At 41.7% G+C, this 25,915-nt stretch overlaps 1 protein-coding gene across 3 annotated transcripts in view; it reads left to right on the forward strand.

The window, feature by feature from the left end:
* si (sucrase-isomaltase) overlaps window positions 1–25,915 on the forward strand; it is a 115,677-nt gene that overhangs the window by 7,549 nt on the left and 82,213 nt on the right. For all 3 annotated transcript variants that reach the window (XM_065000538.1, XM_065000539.1, XM_065000540.1), the window contains exons 2-12: window positions 1,202–1,325; window positions 2,047–2,132; window positions 2,614–2,734; window positions 3,043–3,152; window positions 3,954–4,105; window positions 10,546–10,717; window positions 11,267–11,366; window positions 11,495–11,607; window positions 11,892–12,017; window positions 14,598–14,729; window positions 17,377–17,493. In XM_065000538.1, coding sequence (XP_064856610.1) covers window positions 1,202–1,325; window positions 2,047–2,132; window positions 2,614–2,734; window positions 3,043–3,152; window positions 3,954–4,105; window positions 10,546–10,717; window positions 11,267–11,366; window positions 11,495–11,607; window positions 11,892–12,017; window positions 14,598–14,729; window positions 17,377–17,493 — 1,353 coding nt within the window. The remainder of the gene's footprint in view (window positions 1–1,201; window positions 1,326–2,046; window positions 2,133–2,613; window positions 2,735–3,042; window positions 3,153–3,953; window positions 4,106–10,545; window positions 10,718–11,266; window positions 11,367–11,494; window positions 11,608–11,891; window positions 12,018–14,597; window positions 14,730–17,376; window positions 17,494–25,915) is intronic.

Here is a 25,915-nt window from a genome sequence, read left to right on the forward strand (position 1 = left end):
TCAGGTCCTTTTCCTAGAACAGCAGTAGTGTCCTCTAGTGTCCTCAGGTCCTTTTCCTAGACCAGCAGTAGTGTCCTCAGGTCCTTTTCCTAGAACAGCAGTAGTGTCCTCTAGTGTCCTCAGGTCCTTTTCCTAGACCAGCAGTAGTGTCCTCAGGTCCTTTTCCTAGAACAGCAGTATTGTCCACAGGTCCTTTTCCTAGAACAGCAGTATTGTCCTCTAGTGTCCTCAGGTCCTTTTCCTAGAACAGCAGTAGTGTCCTCAGGTCCTTTTCCTAGAACAGCAGTAGTGTCCTCTAGTGTCCTCACGTCCTTTTCCTAGAACAGCAGTAGTATCCTCAGGTCCTTTTCCTAGAACAGCAGTAGTGTCCTCAGGTCCTTTTCCTAGAACAGCAGTAGTGTCCTCAGGTCCTTTTCCTAGAACAGCAGTAGTGTCCTCAGGTACTTTTCCTAGAACAGCAGTAGTGTCCTCAGGTACTTTTCCTAAAACAGCAGTAGTGTCCTCTAGTGTCCTCAGGTCCATTCCTAGAACAGCTGTGGTGTCCTCAGGTACTTTTCCTAAAACAGCAGTAGTGTCCACAGGTCCTTTTCCTAAAACAGCAGTAGTGTCCTCTAGTGTCCTCAGGTCCATTCCTAGAACAGCTGTGGTGTCCTCAGGTACTTTTCCTAAAACAGCAGTAGTGTCCTCAGGTCCTTTTCCTAGAACAGCAGTAGTGTCCTCAGGTACTTTTCCTAAAACAGCAGTAGTGTCCTCTAGTGTCCTCAGGTCCATTCCTAGAACAGCTGTGGTGTCCTCTAGTGTCCTCATGTCCTTTTCCTAGAACAGCAGTAGTGTCCTCTAGTGTCCTCAGGTGCATTTCCTTGGCAGCAGTAGCTATTGTCCATAACATAGCTAATAAATAATATACATTATAATAATAAATTCCATTTGGCAGATTATTTTATCCCAACGTGGCCTACAGTCAATGCGTACACACATTTTTTATGTATAGGTGGTCCCGGGTTTTGAACATTGGCATTGCAAGAGCTATTCTCTAGTCTACCAACTGAACTACAGATGATCTGCAATAAGGCCTTGTTGACAACATGATAGAACTGACCTTGTGTTCATCAGAGGTGGTTACCGGTGACACACAGAATGTATCTTTTGTTTGGCCAATGTATATTTCTTTACTGTGTCTTTTCCTGTGTGCCTGTGTTAGATGGGGATTCGGAAGTTTTCAGGGTTGGAGGTGACTCTGACAGTCCTATTCCTGCTGGTGACAACAGTGGCTGTTGCTTTAGTTGCTCTAATGGCTACTGGGGAACCTGCAGTCATCAAAGACGGTGAGAACACACACACACACACACACACACACACACACACACACACACACACACACACACACACACATACACACACACACACACACACACACACACAACAGAGAAAGGGGACAGTAAGGCTTGTTTTGGGGGCATAATATGGATATTATGACAGCTGTCACTCCAAATAACAAACAACTTTCTAGAGGGAAGACAATGCCAACCTCACAAACACACACACACACACCAACACACACTCTCTCTCTCTCTCTCTCTCTCCCTCTCTCTTCTGTTCACTGCTCATGGTTTTGGTTTGTATATTAGGGATGAGACAGGACCATGCCCCAGTCTGCTTAAACTCATCCTCTCTGCTTGGTCAACGTCATGCCCCAATCTGCTTCCACTCATCCTCTCTGCTTGGTCACTCAGATGACCAAGCAGAGAGGATGAGTTTAATCAGACTGGGGCATGACGTTGATCAAGCAGAGAGGATGAGTTTAATTGACATTGACGTCATGCCCCAGTCAGTCGCTCAAAGGGCAGATACATTAGTAACATCATTTGTGTAAATATTCCTACTCCTCACAAACAAATATGTAAACATTTAATTTACTCAATGTCAAGTGAACTCATGAATTCCAGCCTAAGCTGAAATTGGCTGATGCTTATCAGTGATGATTTGTGATTGGTTGTTGGGTCAGTGTTTGGTCAGTAGATACGTATTCCCTGTATGCTCTGACAGAGACCACAGACACCGTGGTTCCAGAATGTCCCGTTATTCCACTGGGGGAGAGAGTCGACTGTTTCCCTGACGCAGGTGCATCTAAGGTATGTTTCCATGGAGACCTGGGTGACCTGGGTCCTCTACACGTCTCATCATTCCTAAAGGATTTACTTTCCCATCATTACTAAACAGGACGTAGATATCAGGAGTACCGGACCCTCCTCCTGGAGAGCTACCCTCCTATAGGTTAACTCCAACCCTCCTCCTGGAGAGCTACCCTCCTATAGGTTAACTCCAACCCTCCTCCTGGAGAGCTACCCTCCTATAGGTTAACTCCAACCCTCCTCCTGGAGAGCTACCCTCCTATAGGTTAACTCCAACCCTCCTCCTGGAGAGCTACCCTCCTGCAGGTTTTACTTCAAACTCGTATCTAGCACGTCCTGCCCTGCAGGACCTTGATTAGCTCAATTAGGACTGTTACAACTTGGTTGGAGTAAAAACCTGCATTCCCAGTAGCTGTCAAGGAGGACCGTAGCCATAGCATTATACATGCTGATGATGGTGATGATTCCCTTCCTTCACTAGCTGGGGTGTCTGCAGCGAGGCTGTTGTTGGAGTCCATTGGACGAGAGAAACGCTCCATGGTGCTTCTTCTCCACCAATCACGGCTACTCTGTGGTGCGCGAGGAGAGACCCAACATCTACAGTGAGTTCTACCTCCACCCCCCCATCCACCCTCTTTCAATATATCTTATTTTCAATCCTTCTATCGCTCCCCCTAAGGCATGATTTCTTGTACATATAAAATGTACAGCATATTGCTAAACATGATAGACATAATATCACTACTTCATTCACAGTCAGTCCTGACCCTCAGGGAACAGTCTTTGCTCAAATGATACAATAATTCAAAACATATCATGCCCTATACTAGAAATTGCTTTTGAATTTGCCGTCTTGAATTTCTGCTTTTAACTTTTTTTTCTTTCAATACCTTTGTGCTTGTGATTGGAGGCTTGTCGGCCCTTCTGAAAAGGAAGGTTGCCCCCTCTCTATTTGGTGAAGACATAGAGGAGCTGGCTTTCCATGCTGACTTGCAGACAGTGAACCGACTGAGATTCAAGGTACAAACACACACACACACTGTCACTTGTAATCCACACCAAAACACACGTCCTCCTGACCCCTGTCCCCATGTTTTGTCTCTAAACACATGTCCTCCTGACCCCTGTCCCCGTATTTTGTCTATAAACACATGTCCTCCTGACCCCTGTCCCTGTGTTTTGTCTCTAAACACATGTCCTCCTGACCCCTGTCCCCGTGTTTTGTCTATAAACACATGTCCTCCTGACCCCTGTCCCTGTGTTTTGTCTCAAAACACATGTCCTCCTGACCCCTGTCCCTGTGTTTTGTCTCAAAACACATGTCCTCCTGACCCCTGTCCCTGTGTTTTGTCTATAAACACATGTCCTCCTGACCCCTGTCCCCGTGTTTTGTCTATAAACACATGTCCTCCTGACCCCTGTCCCTGTGTTTTGTCTCTAAACACATGTCCTCCTGACCCCTGTTCCCGTGTTTTGTCTATAAACACATGTCCTCCTGACCCCTGTCCCTGTGTTTTGTCTCTAAACACATGTCCTCCTGACCCCTGTCCCCGTGTTTTGTCTATAAACACATGTCCTCCTGACCCCTGTCCCCGTGTTTTGTCTCAAAACACATGTCCTCCTGACCCCTGTCCCTGTGTTTTGTCTCTAAACACATGTCCTCGTGACCCCTGTCCCCATGTTTTGTCTCTAAACACATGTCCTCCTGACCCCCTGTCCCCGTGTTTTGTCTCAAAACACATGTCCTCCTGACCCCTGTCCCCGTGTTTTGTCTCTAAACACATGTCCTCCTGACCCCCTGTCCCTGTGTTTTGGTTCCAGATCTCAGATGCCCATAAGCAGCGATTTGAGGTTCCCCATGAGCACATCAAGCCCCCTGCCACCCATCCCTCCGGTTCCTTTAACTACGAGGTAGAGCTCACACACAATCCCTTCGGCTTCCAAGTACGCAGGGCGGCCACCAAGAAAGTCCTGTGAGTTTCTTTCTAAATTGTGTCTTTCTGTCAGTCTCAAAACGTCTCTGTCTTTCTGTTACACTCCAACCTGGGTACTAATGCTCTCAATTACTGGGTAATATTTACTGGGTACTAATGCTCTCAAGCCTGTACGTCTGGTTACAGCATCACACATGTGATCCTCATAGAGGTGCTGTGGACCACGCAGTCACTTCATTAATATGTATTATTCTGTCAGAACGCCAAAGACACACACGCTCGCACGTACACGCTCGCACGTATACGCTCGCACGTACACGCTCGCACGTAAACACGCTCGCACATACACGCTCGTACGTACACGCTCGCACGTACACACGCTCGCACATACACGCTCGCACACACACGCTCGCACGTACACACGCTCGCACGTACACACGCTCGCACACACACGCTCGCACGTACACACGCTCGCACACACACGCTCGCACGTACACGCACATGCACACACACGCTCGCACACACGCTCGCACACACACGCTCGCACGTACACGCACATGCACACACACGCTCGCACACACACGCTCGCACATACACACGCTCGCACACACACGCGCATGCACACACACGCTCGCACGTACACGCACATGCACACACACGCTCGCACACACTCGCTCGCACATACACGCTCGCACGTACACACGCTCGCACACACACGCTCGCACGTACACACGCTCGCACACACACGCGCATGCACACACACGCTCGCACGTACACACGCTCGCACACACACGCTCGCACGTACACACGCTCGCACGTACACACGCTCGCACATACACGCTCGCACGTACACGCACATGCACACACACGCTCGCACGTACACGCACATGCACACACACGCTCGCACATACACGCTCGCACATACACGCTCGCACGTACACACGCTCGCACGTACACACGCTCGCACACACACGCTCGCACGTACACACGCTCGCACACACACACTCGCACGTACATGCTCGCACGTACACGCACATGCACACACACGCTCGCACGTACACGCACATGCACACACACGCTCGCACATACACGCTCGCACATACACGCTCGCACGTACACGCCCATGCACACACACGCTCACACACACATGCTCGCACGTACACGCGCATGCACACACACGCTCGCACGTACACGCTCGCACGTACACGCGCATGCACACACACGCTCGCACACACACGCTCGCATGTACACGCGCATGCACACACACGCTCGCACGTACACGCGCATGCACACACCTGCTCGCACGTACACGCGCATACACACACACGCTCGCACGTACACGCGCATGCACACACACGCTCGCACGTACACGCGCATGCACACACACACACGACACGTTTGTTTTCTGTGTTCCATGTCAGTCTCCCTTGGTGACCGTGTGGTTACGTCTGTGTCACTCTGAGCATGCTCAGTCGGTCTGTGTGACATCACAGTCATCATGCCTACTGATTACATCTCCAACCAGCCAAATTAACCCTTATGCAGACTCACTGTAAAACCACAATTATGACCCCTGTTCTTTAGTTAACCTTTACCTAGGCATACAGATTTTTACCTGGTCACATCTGGGATTTGATCTATAAACTTTTCGGTTCCTAGCCCAACACTCTAACCACTAGGCTACCTGCCGCCCACTAGGCTACATGCCCCTGTTAAAACCATGATAATGACTCCTGTTAAAACCATTATTATGACCTGTTAAAACCATGATAATGACTCCTGTTAAAACCATGATAATGACTTCTGTTAAAACCATGATAATGACTTCTGTTAAAACCATGATTATGCCTCCTGTTAAAACCATGATAATGACTCCTGTTAAAACCATGATAATGACTCCTGTTAAAACCATGATAATGACCCCTGTTTAAACTATGATAATGACTCCTGTTTAAACTATGATTATGACCAGTTAAAACCATGATAATTACTCCTGTTAAAACCATGATAATGACTCCTGTTAGAACCATGATAATGACTCCTGTTTAAACTCTGATTATGACCAGTTAAAACCGTGATAATGACTCCTGTTAAAACCATGATAATGACTCCTGTTTAAACTCCGATTATGACCAGTTAAAACCGTGATAATGGCTCCTGTTTAAACTCTGATTATGACCAGTTAAAACCGTGATAATGGCTCCTGTTTAAACTCTGATTATGACTCCTGTTTAAACTCTGATTATGACCAGTTAAAACCATGATAATGACTCCTGTTAAAACCATGATTATGACCCGTTAAAACCATGATAATGACTCCTGTTAAAACTAAAGCACTACCAAAGCACGACCAATATGGATTGTTTTAGAGTCTATACCAATTTTTGGGGGTCAATATTATAATATATATTATAATATAAGATAGATTTCTTTCGGACGATATTCAATACATCGAAAATGTCTCAGAAACAGCCATGTATGCATTAATATATCTATTTTAAAATCAAACAATACATTTGACTTACCAATCTAACTACATAACAACATAATGGGAAAACGTTGAATGGTAAAAATCCCTTTCACATCCTCACATCTCTCTCCATTGCTCATATTACATGCTGCTGTTTAGATCAAATGGGTCACATACACATATTTAGCAGATGTTATTGCTGGGTGTAGGGAGTACTAGCTCAATGGCACATACACATATTTAGCAGATTTAGCTCAATGGCACATACACATATTTAGCAGATGTTATTGCTGGGTGTAGGAGTACTAGCTCAATGGCACATACACATATTTAGCAGATGTTATTGCTGGGTGTAGGGAGTACTAGCTCAATGGCACATACACATATTTAGCAGATGTTATTGCTGGGTGTAGGGAGTACTAGCTCAATGGCACATACACATATTTAGCAGATGTTATTGCTGGGTGTAGGGAGTACTAGCTCAATGGCACATACACATATTTAGCAGATGTTATTGCTGGGTGTAGGGAGTACTAGCTCAATGGCACATACACATATTTAGCAGATGTTATTGCTGGGTGTAGGGAGTACTAGCTCAATGGCACATACACATATTTAGCAGATGTTATTGCTGGGTGTAGGGAGTACTAGCTCAATGGCACATACACATATTTAGCAGATGTTATTGCTGGGTGTAGGGAGTACTAGCTCAATGGCACATACACATATTTAGCAGATGTTATTGCTGGGTGTAGGGAGTACTAGCTCAATGGCACATACACATATTTAGCAGATGTTATTGCTGGGTGTAGGGAGTACTAGCTCAATGGCACATACACATATTTAGCAGATGTTATTGCTGGGTGTAGGGAGTACTAGCTCAATGGCACATACACATATTTAGCAGATGTTATTGCTGGGTGTAGGGAGTACTAGCTCAATGGCGATAACGTTTGCTACCAAGCCATCAATGTGCAAAATATCTAAAAAGGAAAGTGGGGGTAGGAAAACAAATGAACCGACGATGCTGTTTTGTCTGAATGACTCAAATATGCCCATAGTTTGAGAAGTGAGAAGGCACAATAACGCATGCTGATCTACAGCTTCCTTGGTACATATGCAGGAAAATTCTCAGATAGTTAAACCTATTGCCAACCTTTATTTAGGCTTTTTAAAACAGTTCCTTCTTTCCCCATAACGACAATCGTCTAATCCGACTATCAACTTCAATTTACGAATACGATTGCGGCTGGTCAGATCATCACAGCGGTAAAATAGTTAACATTGTAAGTCAGATGTCAGATGGCTCGTTGACGAAAATGTTAAAAATGATAACCAGCTAACGGTTGCTAGCTACGTTAGTTATTAGCTCCTATCTGATGTCTTAGCACCATGTTTATCTCGTCAACCAGGTAGCATAGCAGCTAATATAGCTAGTTAGATAACCCCACAGATTAAAGGGTTAAACCACTACTGTTATTGCTGCTGGTAAACAGCACTGAGTGACGTGTAAATTAATTCACCTTTCACTCCACGTATAAGCCCTACAAATTTGCAATAAATTAATAGCATTAAAATGCTGCTGAAAATAGGACTTGAGAAGTTCATTTATTAATTTCCTGTGTATGCTTTTGGTCTATCTGTCAGAGGCACACATACACCATGTACAGTACAGTACAGGATGGCAACACTTGTTAATGACTGCCCGATTATACCCCTTCTTAGTGATTTAGCAGATTATTTTTACATAACCACAGTGACAGTATGTTTAAAGGGTATGACCTTTTGCTTTCCTTTGCCCAATGTGCTTATCAGCTGAGTGGCATTTGGCTCACAGAGATAGAAAGAGATATTGCTGTATACTGCTTGCTATATTGCACATTACTGGGTAATATTTATTAGATAACTGGGAAATATTTACCACACTACTGGGTAATATTTACTACATAACGGGGTAATATTTACTACATAACTGGGAAATATTTACTACATTACTGGGTAATATTTACTACATAACTGGGTAATATTTACTACATTACTGGGTAATATTTACTACAAAACTGGGAAATATGTACTACATTACCTGGTAATATTTACTACATAACTGGGTAATATTTACTACATAACTGGGTAATATTTACTACATTACTGGGTAATATTTATTAGATAATGGGTAACATTTACTACATTACTGGTTAATAATTATTAGATAATTGGGTAATATTTACTACATTACTGGGTAATATTTATTAGATAATGGGTAACATTTACTACATTACTGGGTAATATTTATTAGATAATTGGGTAATATTTACTACATTACTGGGTAATATTTACTACATAACTGGGTAATATTTATTAGATAACCGGGTAATATTTACTACATTACTGGGTAATATTTACTACATAACTGGGTAATATTTAATAGATAACCGGGTAATATTTATTAGATAATTGGGTAATAATTTTTTAGATAATTGGGTAATATTTATTAGATAGCCGGGTAATATTTACTACATTACTGGGTAATATTTACTACATTACTGGGTAATATGTATTAGATAATTGGGTAATATTTACTACATAACTGGGTAATATTTATTAGATAACCAGGTAATATTTATTAGATAATTGGGTAATATTTACTACATAACTGGGTAATATTTATTAGATAACCGGGTAATTGCCGGTGAATGCACCAATTTGTAAGTCGCTCTGGATAAGAGCGTCTGCTAAATGACTTAAATGTAATGTAAATGTAATGTAAATGTAATATTTACTACATAACTGGGTAAAATTTACTACATTACTGGGTAATATTTACTACATAACTGGGGAATATTTACTACATTACTGGGTAATATTTACTACATTACCTGGTAATATTTATGAGATAACTTGATAATATTTACTACATAACTTGATCATATTTACTACATAACTGGGAAATATTTACTGTAAAATATTGGGTAATATTTACTACATAACTGGTGATACGAGTCTTATCAATATATGTGCTCTAATATAAAAGTTTAGATGCAGCTTTTCAGATGAAATGAGCAGGTGCATATTAAGAAAGAGAGAGGGGTGGATGGTGAAGGTGGAGAGAAAACCATTGACTGCGTAGAGATAATTGCTATGATATTATCAGCTTGCTCTCTGACTGTTTGACGGTTGTGTTATTCGCCACGGCGATAAAGGGTTTAATAACTAACAGGATTCACTTTAATTTAACCCCTTTAGTAAGTCCAATCAAAACTATTAACTCTCCACTTTTCAACCATTAGATTCAACAGTGCAGTGTTTAGGTGAGCTGTGGTGGGGTTGTGTTCCTGTCATCCATTAGTCCAATTACCAGGAGTCTAGTCTCTCTAGGTGGACTTCCCTGATGGAGTGTGAGTGTAGAGGTCATTACACCACACTATGATTGATTCCTCATCCTACTGTACTTAGTAGGATGAGACCTCTATCTCTGTCAGGGGAGTTCCTGCACATTGATTTAGTTTAGACTGCAGATCGCCTAATGGTCTTCCTTGCTTTGTGTCTCGCCAGAGTCAGGATGTTGGCTGATGTTTTTCTCACTGTAATAAAAACATAAAGGCTGATAAAAGCAAGCGTACTTGCCCTGCACAATGCTTACTGTGCACATACACACCACTAGATACATGATACTGCCCTTGATCTCCCTCTCTCTCTCTCTCTCTCTCTCTCTCCCTCTCTCTCTCTCTCTCTCTCTCCCTCTCTTTCTCTCTCTCTCTCCCCTCTGTTATTGAGCAAAGAGGCAGAAGGGTAGGACATGTATGTGTTATTAGTAATGTCAGTGGGTGTGAAGCTACACAGGTCTCATTACGGTGTCTTCTAAAGGTCTGTTTGCAGCTAGCTACCTTCTCCCAGAGGGGTCTTTCTTCCATAACAATACTGTACTATACAGTTCAGTACATACCCTGTGTGTTCTAATACAACCAACCTCTCATCATCTCAACCCCCCGCACACCACACACACACACAGGTTTGACACCACAATGGGTCCGCTGGTGTTTGCTGATCAGTACCTGCAGCTGTCTGCCAGACTGCCATCCCATAATATATACGGTCTGGGAGAACACGTCCATCAGAACTATCGTCATGACACCAACTGGAGAACGTGGCCTATCTTCTCACGAGATTCATTCCCTAATGGAGTGAGTACTGATATACACACATATACTGTATCACACACACACACACACACACACACACACACACACACACACACACACACACACACACACACACACACACACACACACACACACAGACACACAGACACACACACACACACACACACACACACACACACAGACACACAGACACACAGACACACACACACACACACACACACAACTTAAATCGATCATTCTCCAACATCACACAAACAGCATGTATCCTATACGGAGCACAGCTCAGGGCCTGTCAGCTGCTGTGAACAGGGTGTGTGTACATTCCTTCCCAAAGGGCGGGTAATTGAATGTCTTGTAAGCTGATTAGTTTGTACCGCCACCCCCTCAGCTTCGATCCATCTCTCTCTCTCTCTCTCTCTCTCTCTCTCTCTCTCTCTCTCTCTGTCTCTCTCTCTCTCTCTCTCTCTGTCTCTGTCTCTGTCTCTGTCTCTGTCTCTCAATCTCTCTCTCTCTCTCTCTCTCTCTCTCTCTCTCTCTCTCTCTCATCCCTTTCTTTCCTTCATCCCCCAGGGAACACATAACCTCTATGGTCATTATCCCTACTTCCTTTGTATGGAGGACGAGAGTGGCAAGTCCTTCGGAGTCTTCCTGATGAACAGCAATGCTATGGGTAAAAAAAAAACACAGAAACACCTGAATATTGTTGTTCTGACCTGGTCCAGCGGTGTCTATGTAACGAGTCCAGAGATAAGACTATATCTCATCGCTGTGTGGTTGTGTTTTATGACCTTTGCCCAGAGGTCACGCTGCAGCCGGCTCCAGCGGTGACCTACAGAACCATTGGTGGGGTTCTGGACTTCTACATCCTGCTAGGAGACACACCTGAACAGGTGGTCCATGAGTTCCTGGAGGTGAGACAAAGGTTTCAGTTGACTTTCACTATTAAGCTGATCATTTGGAAGTGATAGGCACAAATGTGCTGTGATACAGTGGTACATTTGGAATCAGTATATGTGTATGATACATCCTTCCTTTGTGTGTGTGTGTGTGTGTGTGTGTGTGTGTGTGTGTGTGTATGTGTGTGTGTGTGTGTGCGTGTGTGTGCGTGTGTGTGTGTGTGTGTGTGTGTGTGTGTGTGTGTGTGTGTGTGTGTGTGTGTGTGTGTGTGTGTGTGTGTGTGTGTGTGTGTGTCCAGCTGATCGGCAAGCCGATGATTCCTCCATACTGGTCTCTAGGCTTCCAGTTGTCTCGTTGGGACTACGGCAGTCTAGAGGAAGTCAAGAAAACAGTGGAGAGGAACCGAGCCGTCGACCTGCCATATGTAAGAGTCTTAATGTAGAACTGCTGGTTCTATAGGGACCTCGGCCACAAACTGTTCCCTTTAGGAACAAAGGCATTATCTTAGAGCTAGAAACCAGTGCATATGGGAAACTAGAGAACCATGAGCTACCAGCAAATCAGAAAGTGAAAATCTACCTACAGTATATGTTCCGCAATAACAGAGCAGGAGCAACGGATTAGTAAACAACTCCCACCTACCACAAGTAAGGGAAACACTGCTTGGAAGCTAGGAATCATTAGCAATCAGTTCCACACTGAAAGCTATAAGCAAAGGACTGTAATCCACCAGATAGGATTCAGCTGTAGACTAGAGATATGAAATTCTCTATCAGAGCTGGACAGGCAGCAGGGAGCTGACCTGTTGCTCTCTGGGAGAAGCCTGTTCCGTGTCAATTTGTCCGAGTCTGACGGTCTGTTCTCCAGTCCTTCAGGAGTACCCTGCAGTCGGGAGACATGTTTACCCTATGAAAACTCAACAGCTCCTAGCGAGGATTTATCTAACCTCCAAGACAATCAAGAGGTCAAACTTTGACAAAAATGATCGCAAAAAACTCAGACAAAACAAGCTTACTATTTACTCTTTGATTGTTTTAATAACCACGCCCTTAATGTCCGTCTTTGACATTAAGATACAGCTGGACGACATATTTGATAGAGATCAGATAGACCACAGAGGGCATTATCACATTATCCTAATACGTCTGGAAGTGATTACCATTAGCAGGGAACTGGCAGGGGCTGGGAACCATCTGTTAGAGTGATATGGAGAGGGACTGCCAAGCCACAGAATCAAGGCCCAGACCAAAAACAGAATGTGCTAACACTCTAGAATCCTCCCAAGGTTCCGCAACACATTAGCCAAGTCACTAGCACTCACATGAAGGCCTGAAACTTGCAGGCATGCCAGCAGGCTTATGCTAAAGAAGATGTGTTTAACTTATGCTAAGATGCAAATATGTGTGAGGGGAATGCATTAAGGTCATGTAAAATATGCTAACATCTGAGCAGATGTGTTTAATTTATGCTAAATTTCAAACATTTGATTGGATGCATAGTCTCTGAATAATTCTATATCAGTGGTGGAAAAAGTACTCCATTATTTTACATGATTAAAAGTATAGAAAACTTAATAGAAAATGACTCGAGAAAAAGATCAAATACTACTTGAGTAAAAGTCTAAAAGTATTTGGTTTTAAATATACTTAAGTATCAAAGTAAATGGAATTGCTAAAATGTACTTTAATAAGTATCAAAAGTAAAAGTATAAACCATTTCAAATTCCTTATATTAAGCAAACCAGGCGGGACTATTTATTTTTTAATTGACGGATAGCCAGGGGCACACCGACACTCAGACATAATTTACAAACTAAGCATTTGTGTTTAGTGAGTTTGCCAGATCAGAGGCAGTGGTGATGACCAGGGATGTTCCCTGTTTAGTGAGTCCTCCAGATCAGAGGCAGTGGGGATGACCAGGGATGTTCCCTGTTTAGTGAGTCATCCAGATCAGAGGCAGTGGGGATGACCAGGGATGTTCCCTGTTTAGTGAGTCCTCCAGATCAGAGGCAGTGGTGATGACCAGGGATGTTCTCTGTTTAGAGAGTCCTCCAGATCAGAGGCAGTAGGGATGACCAGGGATGTTCTCTGTTTAGTGAGTCCTCCAGATCAGAGGCAGTGGGGATGACCAGGGATGTTATCTGTTTAGTGAGTCCTCCAAATCAGAGGCAGTAGGGATGACCAGGGATGTTATCTGTTTAGTGAGTCCTTCAGATCAGAGGCAGTAGGGATGACCAGGGATGTTATCTGTTTAGTGAGTCCTCCAAATCAGAGGCAGTAGGGATGACCAGGGATGTTATCTGTTTAGTGAGTCCTTCAGATCAGAGGCAGTAGGGATGACCAGGGATGTTCTCTGTTTAGTGAGTCCTACGGATCAGAGGCAGTAGGGATGACCAGGGATGTTCTCTGTTTAGTGAGTCCTACAGATCAGAGGCAGTAGGGATGACCAGGGATGTAAGTTTGTGAATTGGACCATTTTCCAGGCAAAATTATTTTTTGGGTGTTGGGGAAAATGTGCAGAGTAAAAAGCACATTATTGCCTTTAGGAATATAGTAAAAGTAAAAAGTAAAAGTTGGCAAAAAAATATAAGTAGTAAACTAAAATACAGATACACAAGAAAACGACTTATATTATAGTATTTTTTATTTCAGTACTTTACACCACTGTTCTATATGCATCACACTCATACTAAGATGTAAATATGCATTTAAGGGAAAACATTTCAGTCATGGTAATTCATTAATATTTGAAGTTAGGATTTAAAGATAAGATAAGAGTGGACGCACTGCACTTCAGTAAACACATGCCAAGGGGCAATGTACTTACTAAGCCATGCTGCTAAGACCATAATATTTGAGTGGCTTTGACTAAATGTATGGAAAACAATGATGCAGACAGTTTGAGTGGTTTGAGACAAATACTGTGTGGTTATGACACTAACATTCAACTCCTACAGCCATAATGAATGCACTTTTATTCTCTATCTGCTTCTCTTCTCTCCCAGGATATCCAGTACACTGACATTGACTATATGGAAGACAAGAAGGACTTCACTTACGATGAAGTCAACTTCAAAGGCCTCCCTCAGTTCGCTGATTACCTGCACGAGAAGGGACAGAAATACATTCTTATATTGGTAAGAAACAGACTGTTTTTGAAAGAAAGAAAAAAATATATTATTTAACTAGGCCCACTCTTATTTACAATGACGGCCTAGGAACAGTGGGTTAACTGCCTTGTTCAGGGACAGAATGATAGATTTGTCCTTGTCAGTTCAGGGATTAGATCTAGCAACCTTTCGGTTACTGGCCCAACGCTCTAACCTGCCGCCTACAGTTGATCTGTTGGTTCTACAGTTAGCTCCAGTTCCAAATGTGCATGTTGGATGAAAACATATTCACATTTCAATAGTAGTGGCACTACTGTAACTTTGCTATTACTTATAGGTTTGAAGTCGCCTAATCCGAGTGTTTTGCTGAGTTTGTTGTTGCTAATTTATTTGATTATAGGCGTAAAACATGTCGCATTCAATTTGTAAATGTAGTTTGTGAACTCTCCAGATAGGATTCTGAGCAGACCGTGATTTGGCAATATGCCAGGCATATCCCTCGTAGGTCATTACAGTTATGTTGTTGTCTATGTCTACCTTTAAGGAACTTGAGTTATTATTTAAGTTATTAGAAAAAGCATTTACTGGTATGATGACCTTGTTCTCCTTGCATATATGCGTGCGTTAGTGATGCATGGGTGGACTCATAGCCGCAGTCCGGGTGGTTATATCCGCAGGGACGGGTTTAGGGTCATTAAAATGTAACTATTGTGTGGCTGAAGGGCTGGGATTTAGGGTCATTAAATATTGGGGGTTGAATAAAGAGAAAACAATACCTTAAAAATCCATAAATGCATCATTCCTGTGTAATTTATATCTATAGGATACTTTTCTTTCATTATTTTAGTCTATCTGGTATTAGTACTAAACCTAACCTTGAGGGGTTAACTGTATGCGTGGCAAATAGCCGACACAGCCAATCGGCAAATAATGATTTTGGGAACGGGCAGGAGAAGTCAACGTCACGGAGGCAAAAAGGACATTGTCGAAGTTTAATTCAATAAAACCAAAGCTGCGAAAGGAGAGTTGAAAATAATGAGAAGGAGGGGGGCAGAAACGTCATGTTTGGAAAAGATTTGGTGACCAGGTAAAGAGGATGATTGATTGCAGTGCCAGTGTTCTGGCTGTGTAAGGTGTGATGATTGTGAGGCGCTATACAAATTCGACACAGGACTTCAAATAGGCATATTGCATGGCAAGGGAACTGTAGCCTGCTGTTTAGATGGCTGAAATTGAAACTGAAATCTGGACATTGACTAACCAGAATAAATTACAGTTTTTTTTTGGGCAAACTACAAAGTCCTTTGATAATTCTAGTCCAGTGCGGTTTTAGCAAGAAAACAATGATTGGATAAATTGAATGAAGTGCTGTGCATATCCTATGTATGAAGGATCTGTTTTCACAGTGAATACATTTGTTTATATGTTTTGTGCGAATTAATTGAATATCGCCACATGCATTATTAAAAAATATTTTTCCTCTAGAATAAGAGACAAACTGGGATAATAAATACATAACCAACGTTCTCTAGTAATAATAGTCCCGTGAGAATAGGGCTTTAGCCTTATTGTTTCTTGTGTTTTTTTTACCGTGCATTAAATTGTTTAACCGACCAATAAAAAAGAGAGTTTCAAACCTCTCTGCCAATAACAGCTTGTTTTCAGTTCTCCCCTCCCCACTATAACCACTCCCAGACAGTCCTAGGGAAATGATTGATTGAGCAATAGTTTTCTGCTTTAGAAATACAATTTCTGCCCATTTTAATTTAAATCTAATTGCAGTAAGGTACTTAAAGCTGACCCAGAAATGATAGAGTTGATAGTGAAGTTAAATGCAAAATGAAAATATTTGGGTGGCAAGGGTAGCCTAGTGGTTAGTGTTGGACTCGTAACCGAAAAGTTGCAAGAGCTAATCTCTGAGCTGACAATGTAGAAATCTGTCCTTCTACCCCTGAACACGGCAGTTAACCCACTGTTCCTAGGCCGTCATTGTAACTAAGAATTTGTTCTTAACTGACTTGCCTAGTTAAATAAAGGTAAAATAAATATAAAATGTTTTATTTGGTCCCGGCCATATGAATGGGAGAGGAAAGTGGAAATGATTACTCCTGTACCTAGGGCTATTGGAAATCATCTTCCTTCCTGTACCTAGGCCTATTGGAAATCATCTTCCTTCCTGTACCTAGGCCTATTGGAAATCATCTTCCTTCCTGTACCTAGGTCTATTGGAAATCATCTTCCTTCCTGTACCTAGGCCTATTGGAAATCATCTTCCTTCCTGTACCTAGGCCTATTGGAAATCATCTTCCTTCCTGTACCTAGGCCTATTGGAAATCATCTTCCTTCCTGTGCCTAGGCCTATTGGAAATCATCTTCCTTCCTGTACCTAGGTCTATTGGAAATCATATTCCTTCCTGTACCTAGGCCTATTGGAAATCATCTTCCTTCCTGTACCTAGGCCTATTGGAAATCATCTTCCTTCCTGTGCCTAGGCCTGAGACACGGTAGTCTACCCTATGACAAAATGTGATGCACGCGACCATTCCAAATGTTTCTCACATATCAAGGCTCATTCCCTCTATAATAGCCTGTTGTGAGTAGGCTTATTTTAAAATGTTTTTGTTGAGTTTAGTGCAGTTGTGCCAAAGAAAATGGCTGTGTTATTGTCTTTCAGGACCCGGCAATAGCCACCAGTAAGAGGATCAACGGGCCGTATGAGGCCTATGACCGAGGAACACAGAAGAACGTTTGGGTCACTGAGGCTGATGGGAAAACACCTCTAGTGGGAGAGGTAGGTGGGAAGGGAGGTGGTGGAGGTGGAGGTGGTGATGGTGATGGTGATGTGCATGTGTCTGTTGGTGCTTGAGTGTGTGTGAGAGAGAGAGGCAGGCTAGTGTTGTTTTGAAATGATCAATCCCACTTTGTGTTGGCCATGTGTGTAGAGAGAGACAGAGAGCGTTTACAAATGTCTACGGAGCAGATCATATCTCATGGGTTAACGATGTTTTTTACCCGCACGATTAAACCTGGCCCAGTGCTAATCACTATTTATGGTTTTATATCAGGTTAAACAGGTGCATTGATTCTACATCCGTGTTGAGTCTCTAACTGTCCTGCATCACAGACGGTGTGCTCCGTGTGTTAGCACAGACTGATCTTACTTACACCAAGTGTGTGTGTGTGTGTGTGTGTGTGTGCGTGCGTGCGTGCGTGCGTGCATGTGTGCGTGTGTGTGTGTGTGTGTAATAGGACTGTTCCTTGTAATCGTCTAGACAGTGGGATGCTAGTCATTGTGGAGCATGCAAAGACGTGCATCTATTTATTATAGCACTAAGGGTTAAGGGCTGGTGTAGGTAAGGTATTTATTATAGCACTAAGGGTTAAGGGCTGGTATAGGTAAGGTATTTATTATAACACTAAGGGTTAAGGGCTGATGTAGGTAAGGTATTTATTATAGCACTAAGGGTGAAGGGCTGGTGTAGGTAAGGTATGTATTATAGCACTAAGGGTTAAGGGCTGATGTAGGTAAGGTATTTATTATAGCACTAAGGGTTAAGGGCTGGTGTAGGTAAGGTATTTATTATGGCACTAAGTGTTAAGGGCTGGTGTAGGTAAGGTATTTATTATAGCACTAAGGGTTAAGGGCTGGTATAGGTAAGGTATTTATTATAACACTAAGGGTTAAGGGCTGGTGTAGGTAAGGTATTTATTATAGCACTAAGGGTTAAGGGCTGGTGTAGGTAAGGTATTTATTATAGCACTAAGGGTTAAGGGCTGGTGTAGGTAAGGTATTTATTATAGCACTAAGGGTTAAGGGCTGGTGTAGGTAAGGTATTTATTATAGCACTAAGGGTTAAGGGCTGGTGTAGGTAAGGTATTTATTATAGCACTAAGGGTTAAGGGCTGGTGTAGGTAAGGTATTTATTATGGCACTAAGGGTTAAGGGCTGGTGTAGGTAAGGTGTTTATTATGGCACTAAGGGTTAAGGGCTGGTGTAGGTAAGGTATTTATTATGGCACTAAGGGTTAAGGGCTGGTGTAGGTAAGGTATTTATTATGGCACTAAGGGTTAGGTAAGGTATTTATTATAGCACTAAGGGTTAAGGGCTGGTGTAGGTAAGGTATTTATTATGGCATTAAGGGTTAAGGGCTGGTGTAGGTAAGGTATTTATTATAGCACTAAGGGTTAGGTAAGGTATTTATTATTGCACTAAGGGTTAAGGGCTGGTGTAGGTAAGGTATTTATTATAGCACTAAGGGTTAAGGGCTGGTGTAGGTAAGGTATTTATTATAGCACTAAGGGTTAAGGGCTGGTGTAGGTAAGGTATTTATTATGGCACTAAGGGTTAAGGGCTGGTGTAGGTAAGGTATTTATTATGGCACTAAGGGTTAAGGGCTGGTGTAGGTAAGGTATTTATTATGGCACTAAGGGTTAAGGGCTGGTGTAGGTAAGGTTTTTATTATAGCACTAAGGGTTAGGTAAGTTATTTATTATAGCACTAAGGGTTAAGGGCTGGTGTAGATAAGGTATATATTATGGCACTAAGGGTTAAGGGCTGGTGTAGGTAAGGTATTTATTATAGCACTAAGGGTTAAGGGCTGGTGTAGGTAAGGTATTTATTATGGCACTAAGGGTTAAGGGCTGGTGTAGGTAAGGTATTTATTATGGCACTAAGGGTTAAGGGCTGGTGTATGTAAGGTATTTATTATGGCACTAAGGGTTAGGTAAGGTATTTATTATAGCACTAAGGGTTAAGGGCTGGTGTAGGTAAGGTATTTATTATGGCATTAAGGGTTAAGGGCTGGTGTAGGTAAGGTATTTATTATAGCACTAAGGGTTAGGTAAGGTATTTATTATAGCACTAAGGGTTAGGTAAGGTATTTATTATAGCACTAAGGGTTAAGGGCTGGTGTAGGTAAGGTATTTATTATGGCATTAAGGGTTAAGGGCTGGTGTAGGTAAGGTATTTATTATTGCACTAAGGGTTAAGGGCTGGTGTAGGTAAGGTATTTATTATAGCACTAAGGGTTAAGGGCTGGTGTAGGTAAGGTATTTATTATAGCACTAAGGGTTAAGGGCTGGTGTAGGTAAGGTATTTATTATGGCACTAAGGGTTAAGGGCTGGTGTAGGTAAGGTATTTATTATGGCACTAAGGGTTAAGGGCTGGTGTAGGTAAGGTATTTATTATGGCACTAAGGGTTAAGGGCTGGTGTAGGTAAGGTATTTATTATGGCACTAAGGGTTAAGGGCTGGTGTAGGTAAGGTATTTATTATAGCACTAAGGGTTAGGTAAGTTATTTATTATAGCACTAAGGGTTAAGGGCTGGTGTAGATAAGGTATATATTATGGCACTAAGGGTTAAGGGCTGGTGTAGGTAAGGTATTTATTATAGCACTAAGGGTTAAGGGCTGGTGTAGGTAAGGTATTTATTATGGCACTAAGGGTTAAGGGCTGGTGTAGGTAAGGTATTTATTATGGCACTAAGGGTTAAGGGCTGGTGTAGGTAAGGTATTTATTATAACACTAAGGGTTAAGGGCAGGTATAGGTAAGGTATTTATTATGGCACTAAGGGTTAAGGGCTGGTGTAGGTAAGGTATTTATTATGGCACTAAGGGTTAAGGGCTGGTGTAGGTAAGGTATTTATTATAACACTAAGGGTTAAGGGCTGGTGTTGGTAAGGTATTTATTATGGCACTAAGGGTTAAGGGCTGGTGTGGGTAAGGTATTTATTATGGCACTAAGGGTTAAGGGCTGGTGTAGGTAAGGTATTTATTATAGCACTAAGGGTTAAGGGCTGGTGTAGGTAAGGTATTTATTATAGCACTAAGGGTTAGGTAAGTTATTTATTATAGCACTAAGGGTTAAGGGCTGGTGTAGATAAGGTATTTATTATGGCACTAAGGGTTAAGGGCAGGTATAGGTAAGGTATTTATTATAGCACTAAGGGTTAGGTAAGTTATTTATTATAGCACTAAGGGTTAAGGGCTGGTGTAGATAAGGTATTTATTATGGCACTAAGGGTTAGGGCTGGTGTAGGTAAGGTATTTATTATAACACTAAGGGTTAAGGGCAGGTATAGGTAAGGTATTTATTATGGCACTAAGGGTTAAGGGCTGGTGTAGGTAAGGTATTTATTATAACACTAAGGGTTAAGGGCTGGTGTTGGTAAGGTATTTATTATGGCACTAAGGGTTAAGGGCTGGTGTAGGTAAGGTATTTATTATGGCACTAAGGGTTAAGGGCTGGTGTAGGTAAGGTATTTATTATAGCACTAAAGGTTAAGGGCTGGTGTAGGTAAGGTATTTATTATAGCACTAAGGGTTAGGTAAGTTATTTATTATAGCACTAAGGGTTAAGGGCTGGTGTAGATAAGGTATTTATTATGGCACTAAGGGTTAAGGGCTGGTGTAGGTAAGGTATTTATTATAGCACTAAGGGTTAAGGGCTGGTGTAGGTAAGGTATTTATTACGGCACTAAGGGTTAAGGGCTGGTGTAGGTAAGGTATTTATTATGGCACTAAGGGTTAAGGGCTGGTGTAGGTAAGGTATTTATTATAACACTAAGGGTTAAGGGCAGGTATAGGTAAGGTATTTATTATGGCACAAATGGTTAAGGGCTGGTGTAGGTAAGGTATTTATTATGGCACTAAGGGTTAAGGGCTGGTGTATGTAAGGTATTTATTATGGCACTAAGGGTTAGGTAAGGTATTTATTATAGCACTAAGGGTTAAGGGCTGGTGTAGGTAAGGTATTTATTATGGCATTAAGGGTTAAGGGCTGGTGTAGGTAAGGTATTTATTATAGCACTAAGGGTTAAGGGCTGGTGTAGGTAAGGTATTTATTATAGCACTAAGGGTTAAGGGCTGGTGTAGGTAAGGTATTTATTATAGCACTAAGGGTTAGGTAAGGTATTTATTATAGCACTAAGGGTTAAGGGCTGGTGTAGGTAAGGTATTTATTATGGCATTAAGGGTTAAGGGCTGGTGTAGGTAAGGTATTTATTATAGCACTAAGGGTTAAGGGCTGGTGTAGGTAAGGTATTTATTATGGCACTAAGGGTTAAGGGCTGGTGTAGGTAAGGTATTTATTATAGCACTAAGGGTTAAGGGCTGGTGTAGGTAAGGTATTTATTATAGCACTAATGGGTTAAGGGCTGGTGTAGGTAAGGTATTTATTATGGCACTAAGGGTTAGGTAAGGTATTTATTATAGCACTAAGGGTTAAGGGCTGGTATAGGTAAGGTATTTATTATAGCACTAAGGGTTAAGGGCTGGTGCGTAAGGTATTTATTATGGCACTAAGGGTTAAGGGCTGGTGTAGGTAAGGTATTTATTATAGCACTAAGGGTTAGGTAAGGTATTTATTATAGCACTAAGGGTTAAGGGCTGGTGTAGGTAAGGTATTTATTATAGCACTAAGGGTTAAGGGCTGGTGTAGGTAAGGTATTTATTATAGCACTAAGGGTTAGGTAAGTTATTTATTATAGCACTAAGGGTTAAGGGCTGGTGTAGATAAGGTATTTATTATGGCACTAAGGGTTAAGGGCTGGTGTAGGTAAGGTATTTATTATAGCACTAAGGGTTAAGGGCTGGTGTAGGTAAGGTATTTATTATAGCACTAAGGGTTAAGGGATGGTGTAGGTAAGATATTTATTATGGCACTAAGGGTTAGGTAAGGTATTTATTATAGCACTAAGGGTTAAGGGCTGGTATAGGTAAGGTATTTATTATAGCACTAAGGGTTAAGGGCTGGTGCGTAAGGTATTTATTATGGCACTAAGGGTTAAGGGCTGGTGTAGGTAAGGTATTTATTATAGCACTAAGGGTTACGGGCTGGTGTAGGTAAGGTATTTATTATAGCACTAAGGGTTAAGGGCTGGTGTAGGTAAGGTATTTATTATAGCACTAAGGGTTAGGTAAGTTATTTATTAAAGCACTAAGGGTTAAGGGCTGGTGTAGGTCAGGTATTTATTATGGCACTAAGGGTTAAGGGCTGATGTAGGTAAGGTATTTATTATAGCACTAAGGGTTAAGGGCTGGTGTAGGTAAGGTATTTATTATGGCACTAAAGGTTAAGGGCTGGTGTAGGTAAGGTATTTATTATAGCACTAAGGGTTAAGGGCTGGTGTAGGTCAGGTATTTATTATAGCACTAAGGGTTAAGGGCTGGTGTAGGTCAGGTATTTATTATGGCACTAAGGGTTAAGGGCTGATGTAGGTAAGGTATTTATTATAGCACTAAGGGTTAAGGGCTGGTGTAGGTAAGGTATTTATTATGGCACTAAGGGTTAGGTAAGGTATTTATTATAGCACTAAGGGTTAAGGGCTGGTGTAGGTAAGGTATTTATTATAGCACTAAGGGTTAAGGGCTGGTATAGGTAAGGTATTTATTATAGCACTAAGGGTTAAGGGCTGGTGTAGGTAAGGTATTTATTATGGCACTAAGGGTTAGGTAAGGTATTTATTATAGCACTAAGGGTTAAGGGCTGGTGTAGGTAAGGTATTTATTATAGCACTAAGGGTTAAGGGCTGGTATAGGTAAGGTATTTATTATAGCACTAAGGGTTAAGGGCTGGTGCGTAAGGTATTTATTATGGCACTAAGGGTTAAGGGCTGGTGTAGGTAAGGTATTTATTATGGCACTAAGGGTTAAGGGCTGGTGTAGGTAATGTATTTATTATAGCACTAAGGGTTAAGGGCTGGTGTAGGTAAGGTATTTATTATAGCACTAAGGGTTAAGGGCTGGTGTAGGTAAGGTATTTATTATAGCACTAATGGGTTAAGGGCTGGTGTAGGTAAGGTATTTATTATGGCACTAAGGGTTAGGTACGGTATTTATTATAGCACTAAGGGTTAAGGGCTGGTATAGCTAAGGTATTTATTATAGCACTAAGGGTTAAGGGCTGGTGCGTAAGGTATTTATTATGGCACTAAGGGTTAAGGGCTGGTGTAGGTAAGGTATTTATTATAGCACTAAGGGTTAAGGGCTGGTGTAGGTAAGGTATTTATTATAGCACTAAGGGTTAAGGGCTGGTGTGGGTAAGGTATTTATTATGGCACTAAGGGCTGGTGTAGGTAAGGTATTTATTATAGCACTAAGGGTTAAGGGCTGGTGTAGGTAAGGTATTTATTATAGCACTAAGGGTTAGGTAAGTTATTTATTAAAGCACTAAGGGTTAAGGGCTGGTGTAGGTAAGGTATTTATTATGGCACTAAGGGTTAGGTAAGGTATTTATTATGGCATTAAGGGTTAAGGGCTGGTATAGGTAAGGTATTTATTATAGCACTAAGGGTTAAGGGCTGGTGTAGGTAAGGTATTTATTATAGCACTAAGGGTTAAGGGCTGGTGTAGGTAAGGTATTTATTATGGCACTAAGGGTTAGGTAAGGTATTTATTATAGCACTAAGGGTTAAGGGCTGGTATAGGTAAGGCATTTATTATAGCACTAAGGGTTAAGGGCTGGTGCGTAAAGTATTTATTATGGCACTAAGGGTTACGGGCTGGTGTAGGTAAGGTATTTATTATAGCACTAAGGGTTAAGGGCTGGTGTAGATAAGGTATTTATTATAGCACTAAGGGTTAGGTAAGTTATTTATTAAAGCACTAAGGGTTAGGTAAGGTATTTATTATAGCACTAAGGGTTAAGGGCTGGTGTAGGTAAGGTATTTATTATAGCACTAAGGGTTAAGGGCTGGTATAGGTAAGGTATTTATTATAGCACTAAGGGTTAAGGGCTGGTGTAGGTAAGGTATTTATTATAGCACTAAGGGTTAAGGGCTGGTGTAGGTAAGGTATTTATTATGGCACTAAGGGCTGGTGTAGGTAAGGTATTTATTATAGCACTAAGGGTTAAGGGCTGGTGTAGGTAAGGTATTTATTATAGCACTAAGGGTTAGGTAAGGTATTTATTATAGCACTAAGGGTTAAGGGCTGGTGTAGGTAAGGTGTTTATTATAGCACTAAGGGCTGGTGTAGGTAAGGTATTTATTATAGCACTAAGGGTTAAGGGCTGGTGTAGGTAAGGTATTTATTATGGCATTAAGGGTTAAGGGCTGGTGTAGGTAAGGTATTTATTATAGCACTAAGGGTTAAGGGCTGGTGTAGGTAAGGTATTTATTATAGCACTAAGGGTTAAGGGCTGGTGTAGGTAAGTTATTTATTATAGCACTAAGGGTTAAGGGCTGGTGTAGGTCAGGAATTTATTATAGCACTAAGGGTTAAGGGCTGGTGCAGATAAGGTATTTATTATAGCACTAAGGGTTAAGGGCTGGTGTAGGTAAGGTATTTATTATAGCACTAAGGGTTAAGGGCTGGTGTAGGTAAGGTATTTATTATGGCACTAAAGGTTAAGGGCTGGTGTAGGTAAGGTATTTATTATAGCACTAAGGGTTAGGTAAGGTATTTATTATAGCACTAAGGGTTAAGGGCTGGTGTAGGTAAGGTATTTATTATGGCACTAAGGGTTAGGTAAGGTATTTATTATAGCACTAAGGGTTAGGTAGGGTATTTATTATATCACTAAGGGTTAGGTAAGGTATTTATTATGGCATTAAGGGTTAAGGGGCAGTGTAGGTAAGGTATTTATTATGGCACTATGGGTTAAGGGCTGGTGTAGGTAAGGTATTTATTATAGCACTAAGGGTTAAGGGCTGGTGTAGGTAAGGTATTTATTATAGCACTAAGGGTTAAGGGCTGGTGTAGGTAAGGTATTTATTATAGCACTAAGGGTTAGGTAAGGTATTTATTATGGCATTAACTTCTTGACGCACGGATCCCTTTAGCGGGATCATTTTCATCAACAACCGCGGAATTGTAGAGTGCCACATTAAAATAAAATAAAATTAAAAATGTTTATATTCATGAAATCACAAGTGCAATATAGCAGAACAAAGCTTAGCTTTTTGTTAATCCACCTGTCATGTCAGATTTTGAACATATGCTTTACAGTGAAAGCAATCCAAGTGTTTGTGTGAGTTTATCGATCACTAGACAAAACATTATGAACATCTAGCATCAAAGTAGCTTGGTCACGAAAATCAGAAAAACAATACAATTAATTCTGATGTTTTCACTCACGAGACTCCCAGTTACACAATAAATGTTCCTTTTGTTCCATAAAGATTATTTTTACATCCAAATACCTCCATTTGTTTGGCGTGTTATGTTCAGAAATCCACAGGCTCGAGCGGTCACGACATCGCAGACGAAAAT

Source organism: Oncorhynchus nerka, linkage group LG14 (assembly GCF_034236695.1).
Source record: "Oncorhynchus nerka isolate Pitt River linkage group LG14, Oner_Uvic_2.0, whole genome shotgun sequence".
Taxonomy (NCBI): domain Eukaryota; kingdom Metazoa; phylum Chordata; class Actinopteri; order Salmoniformes; family Salmonidae; genus Oncorhynchus; species Oncorhynchus nerka.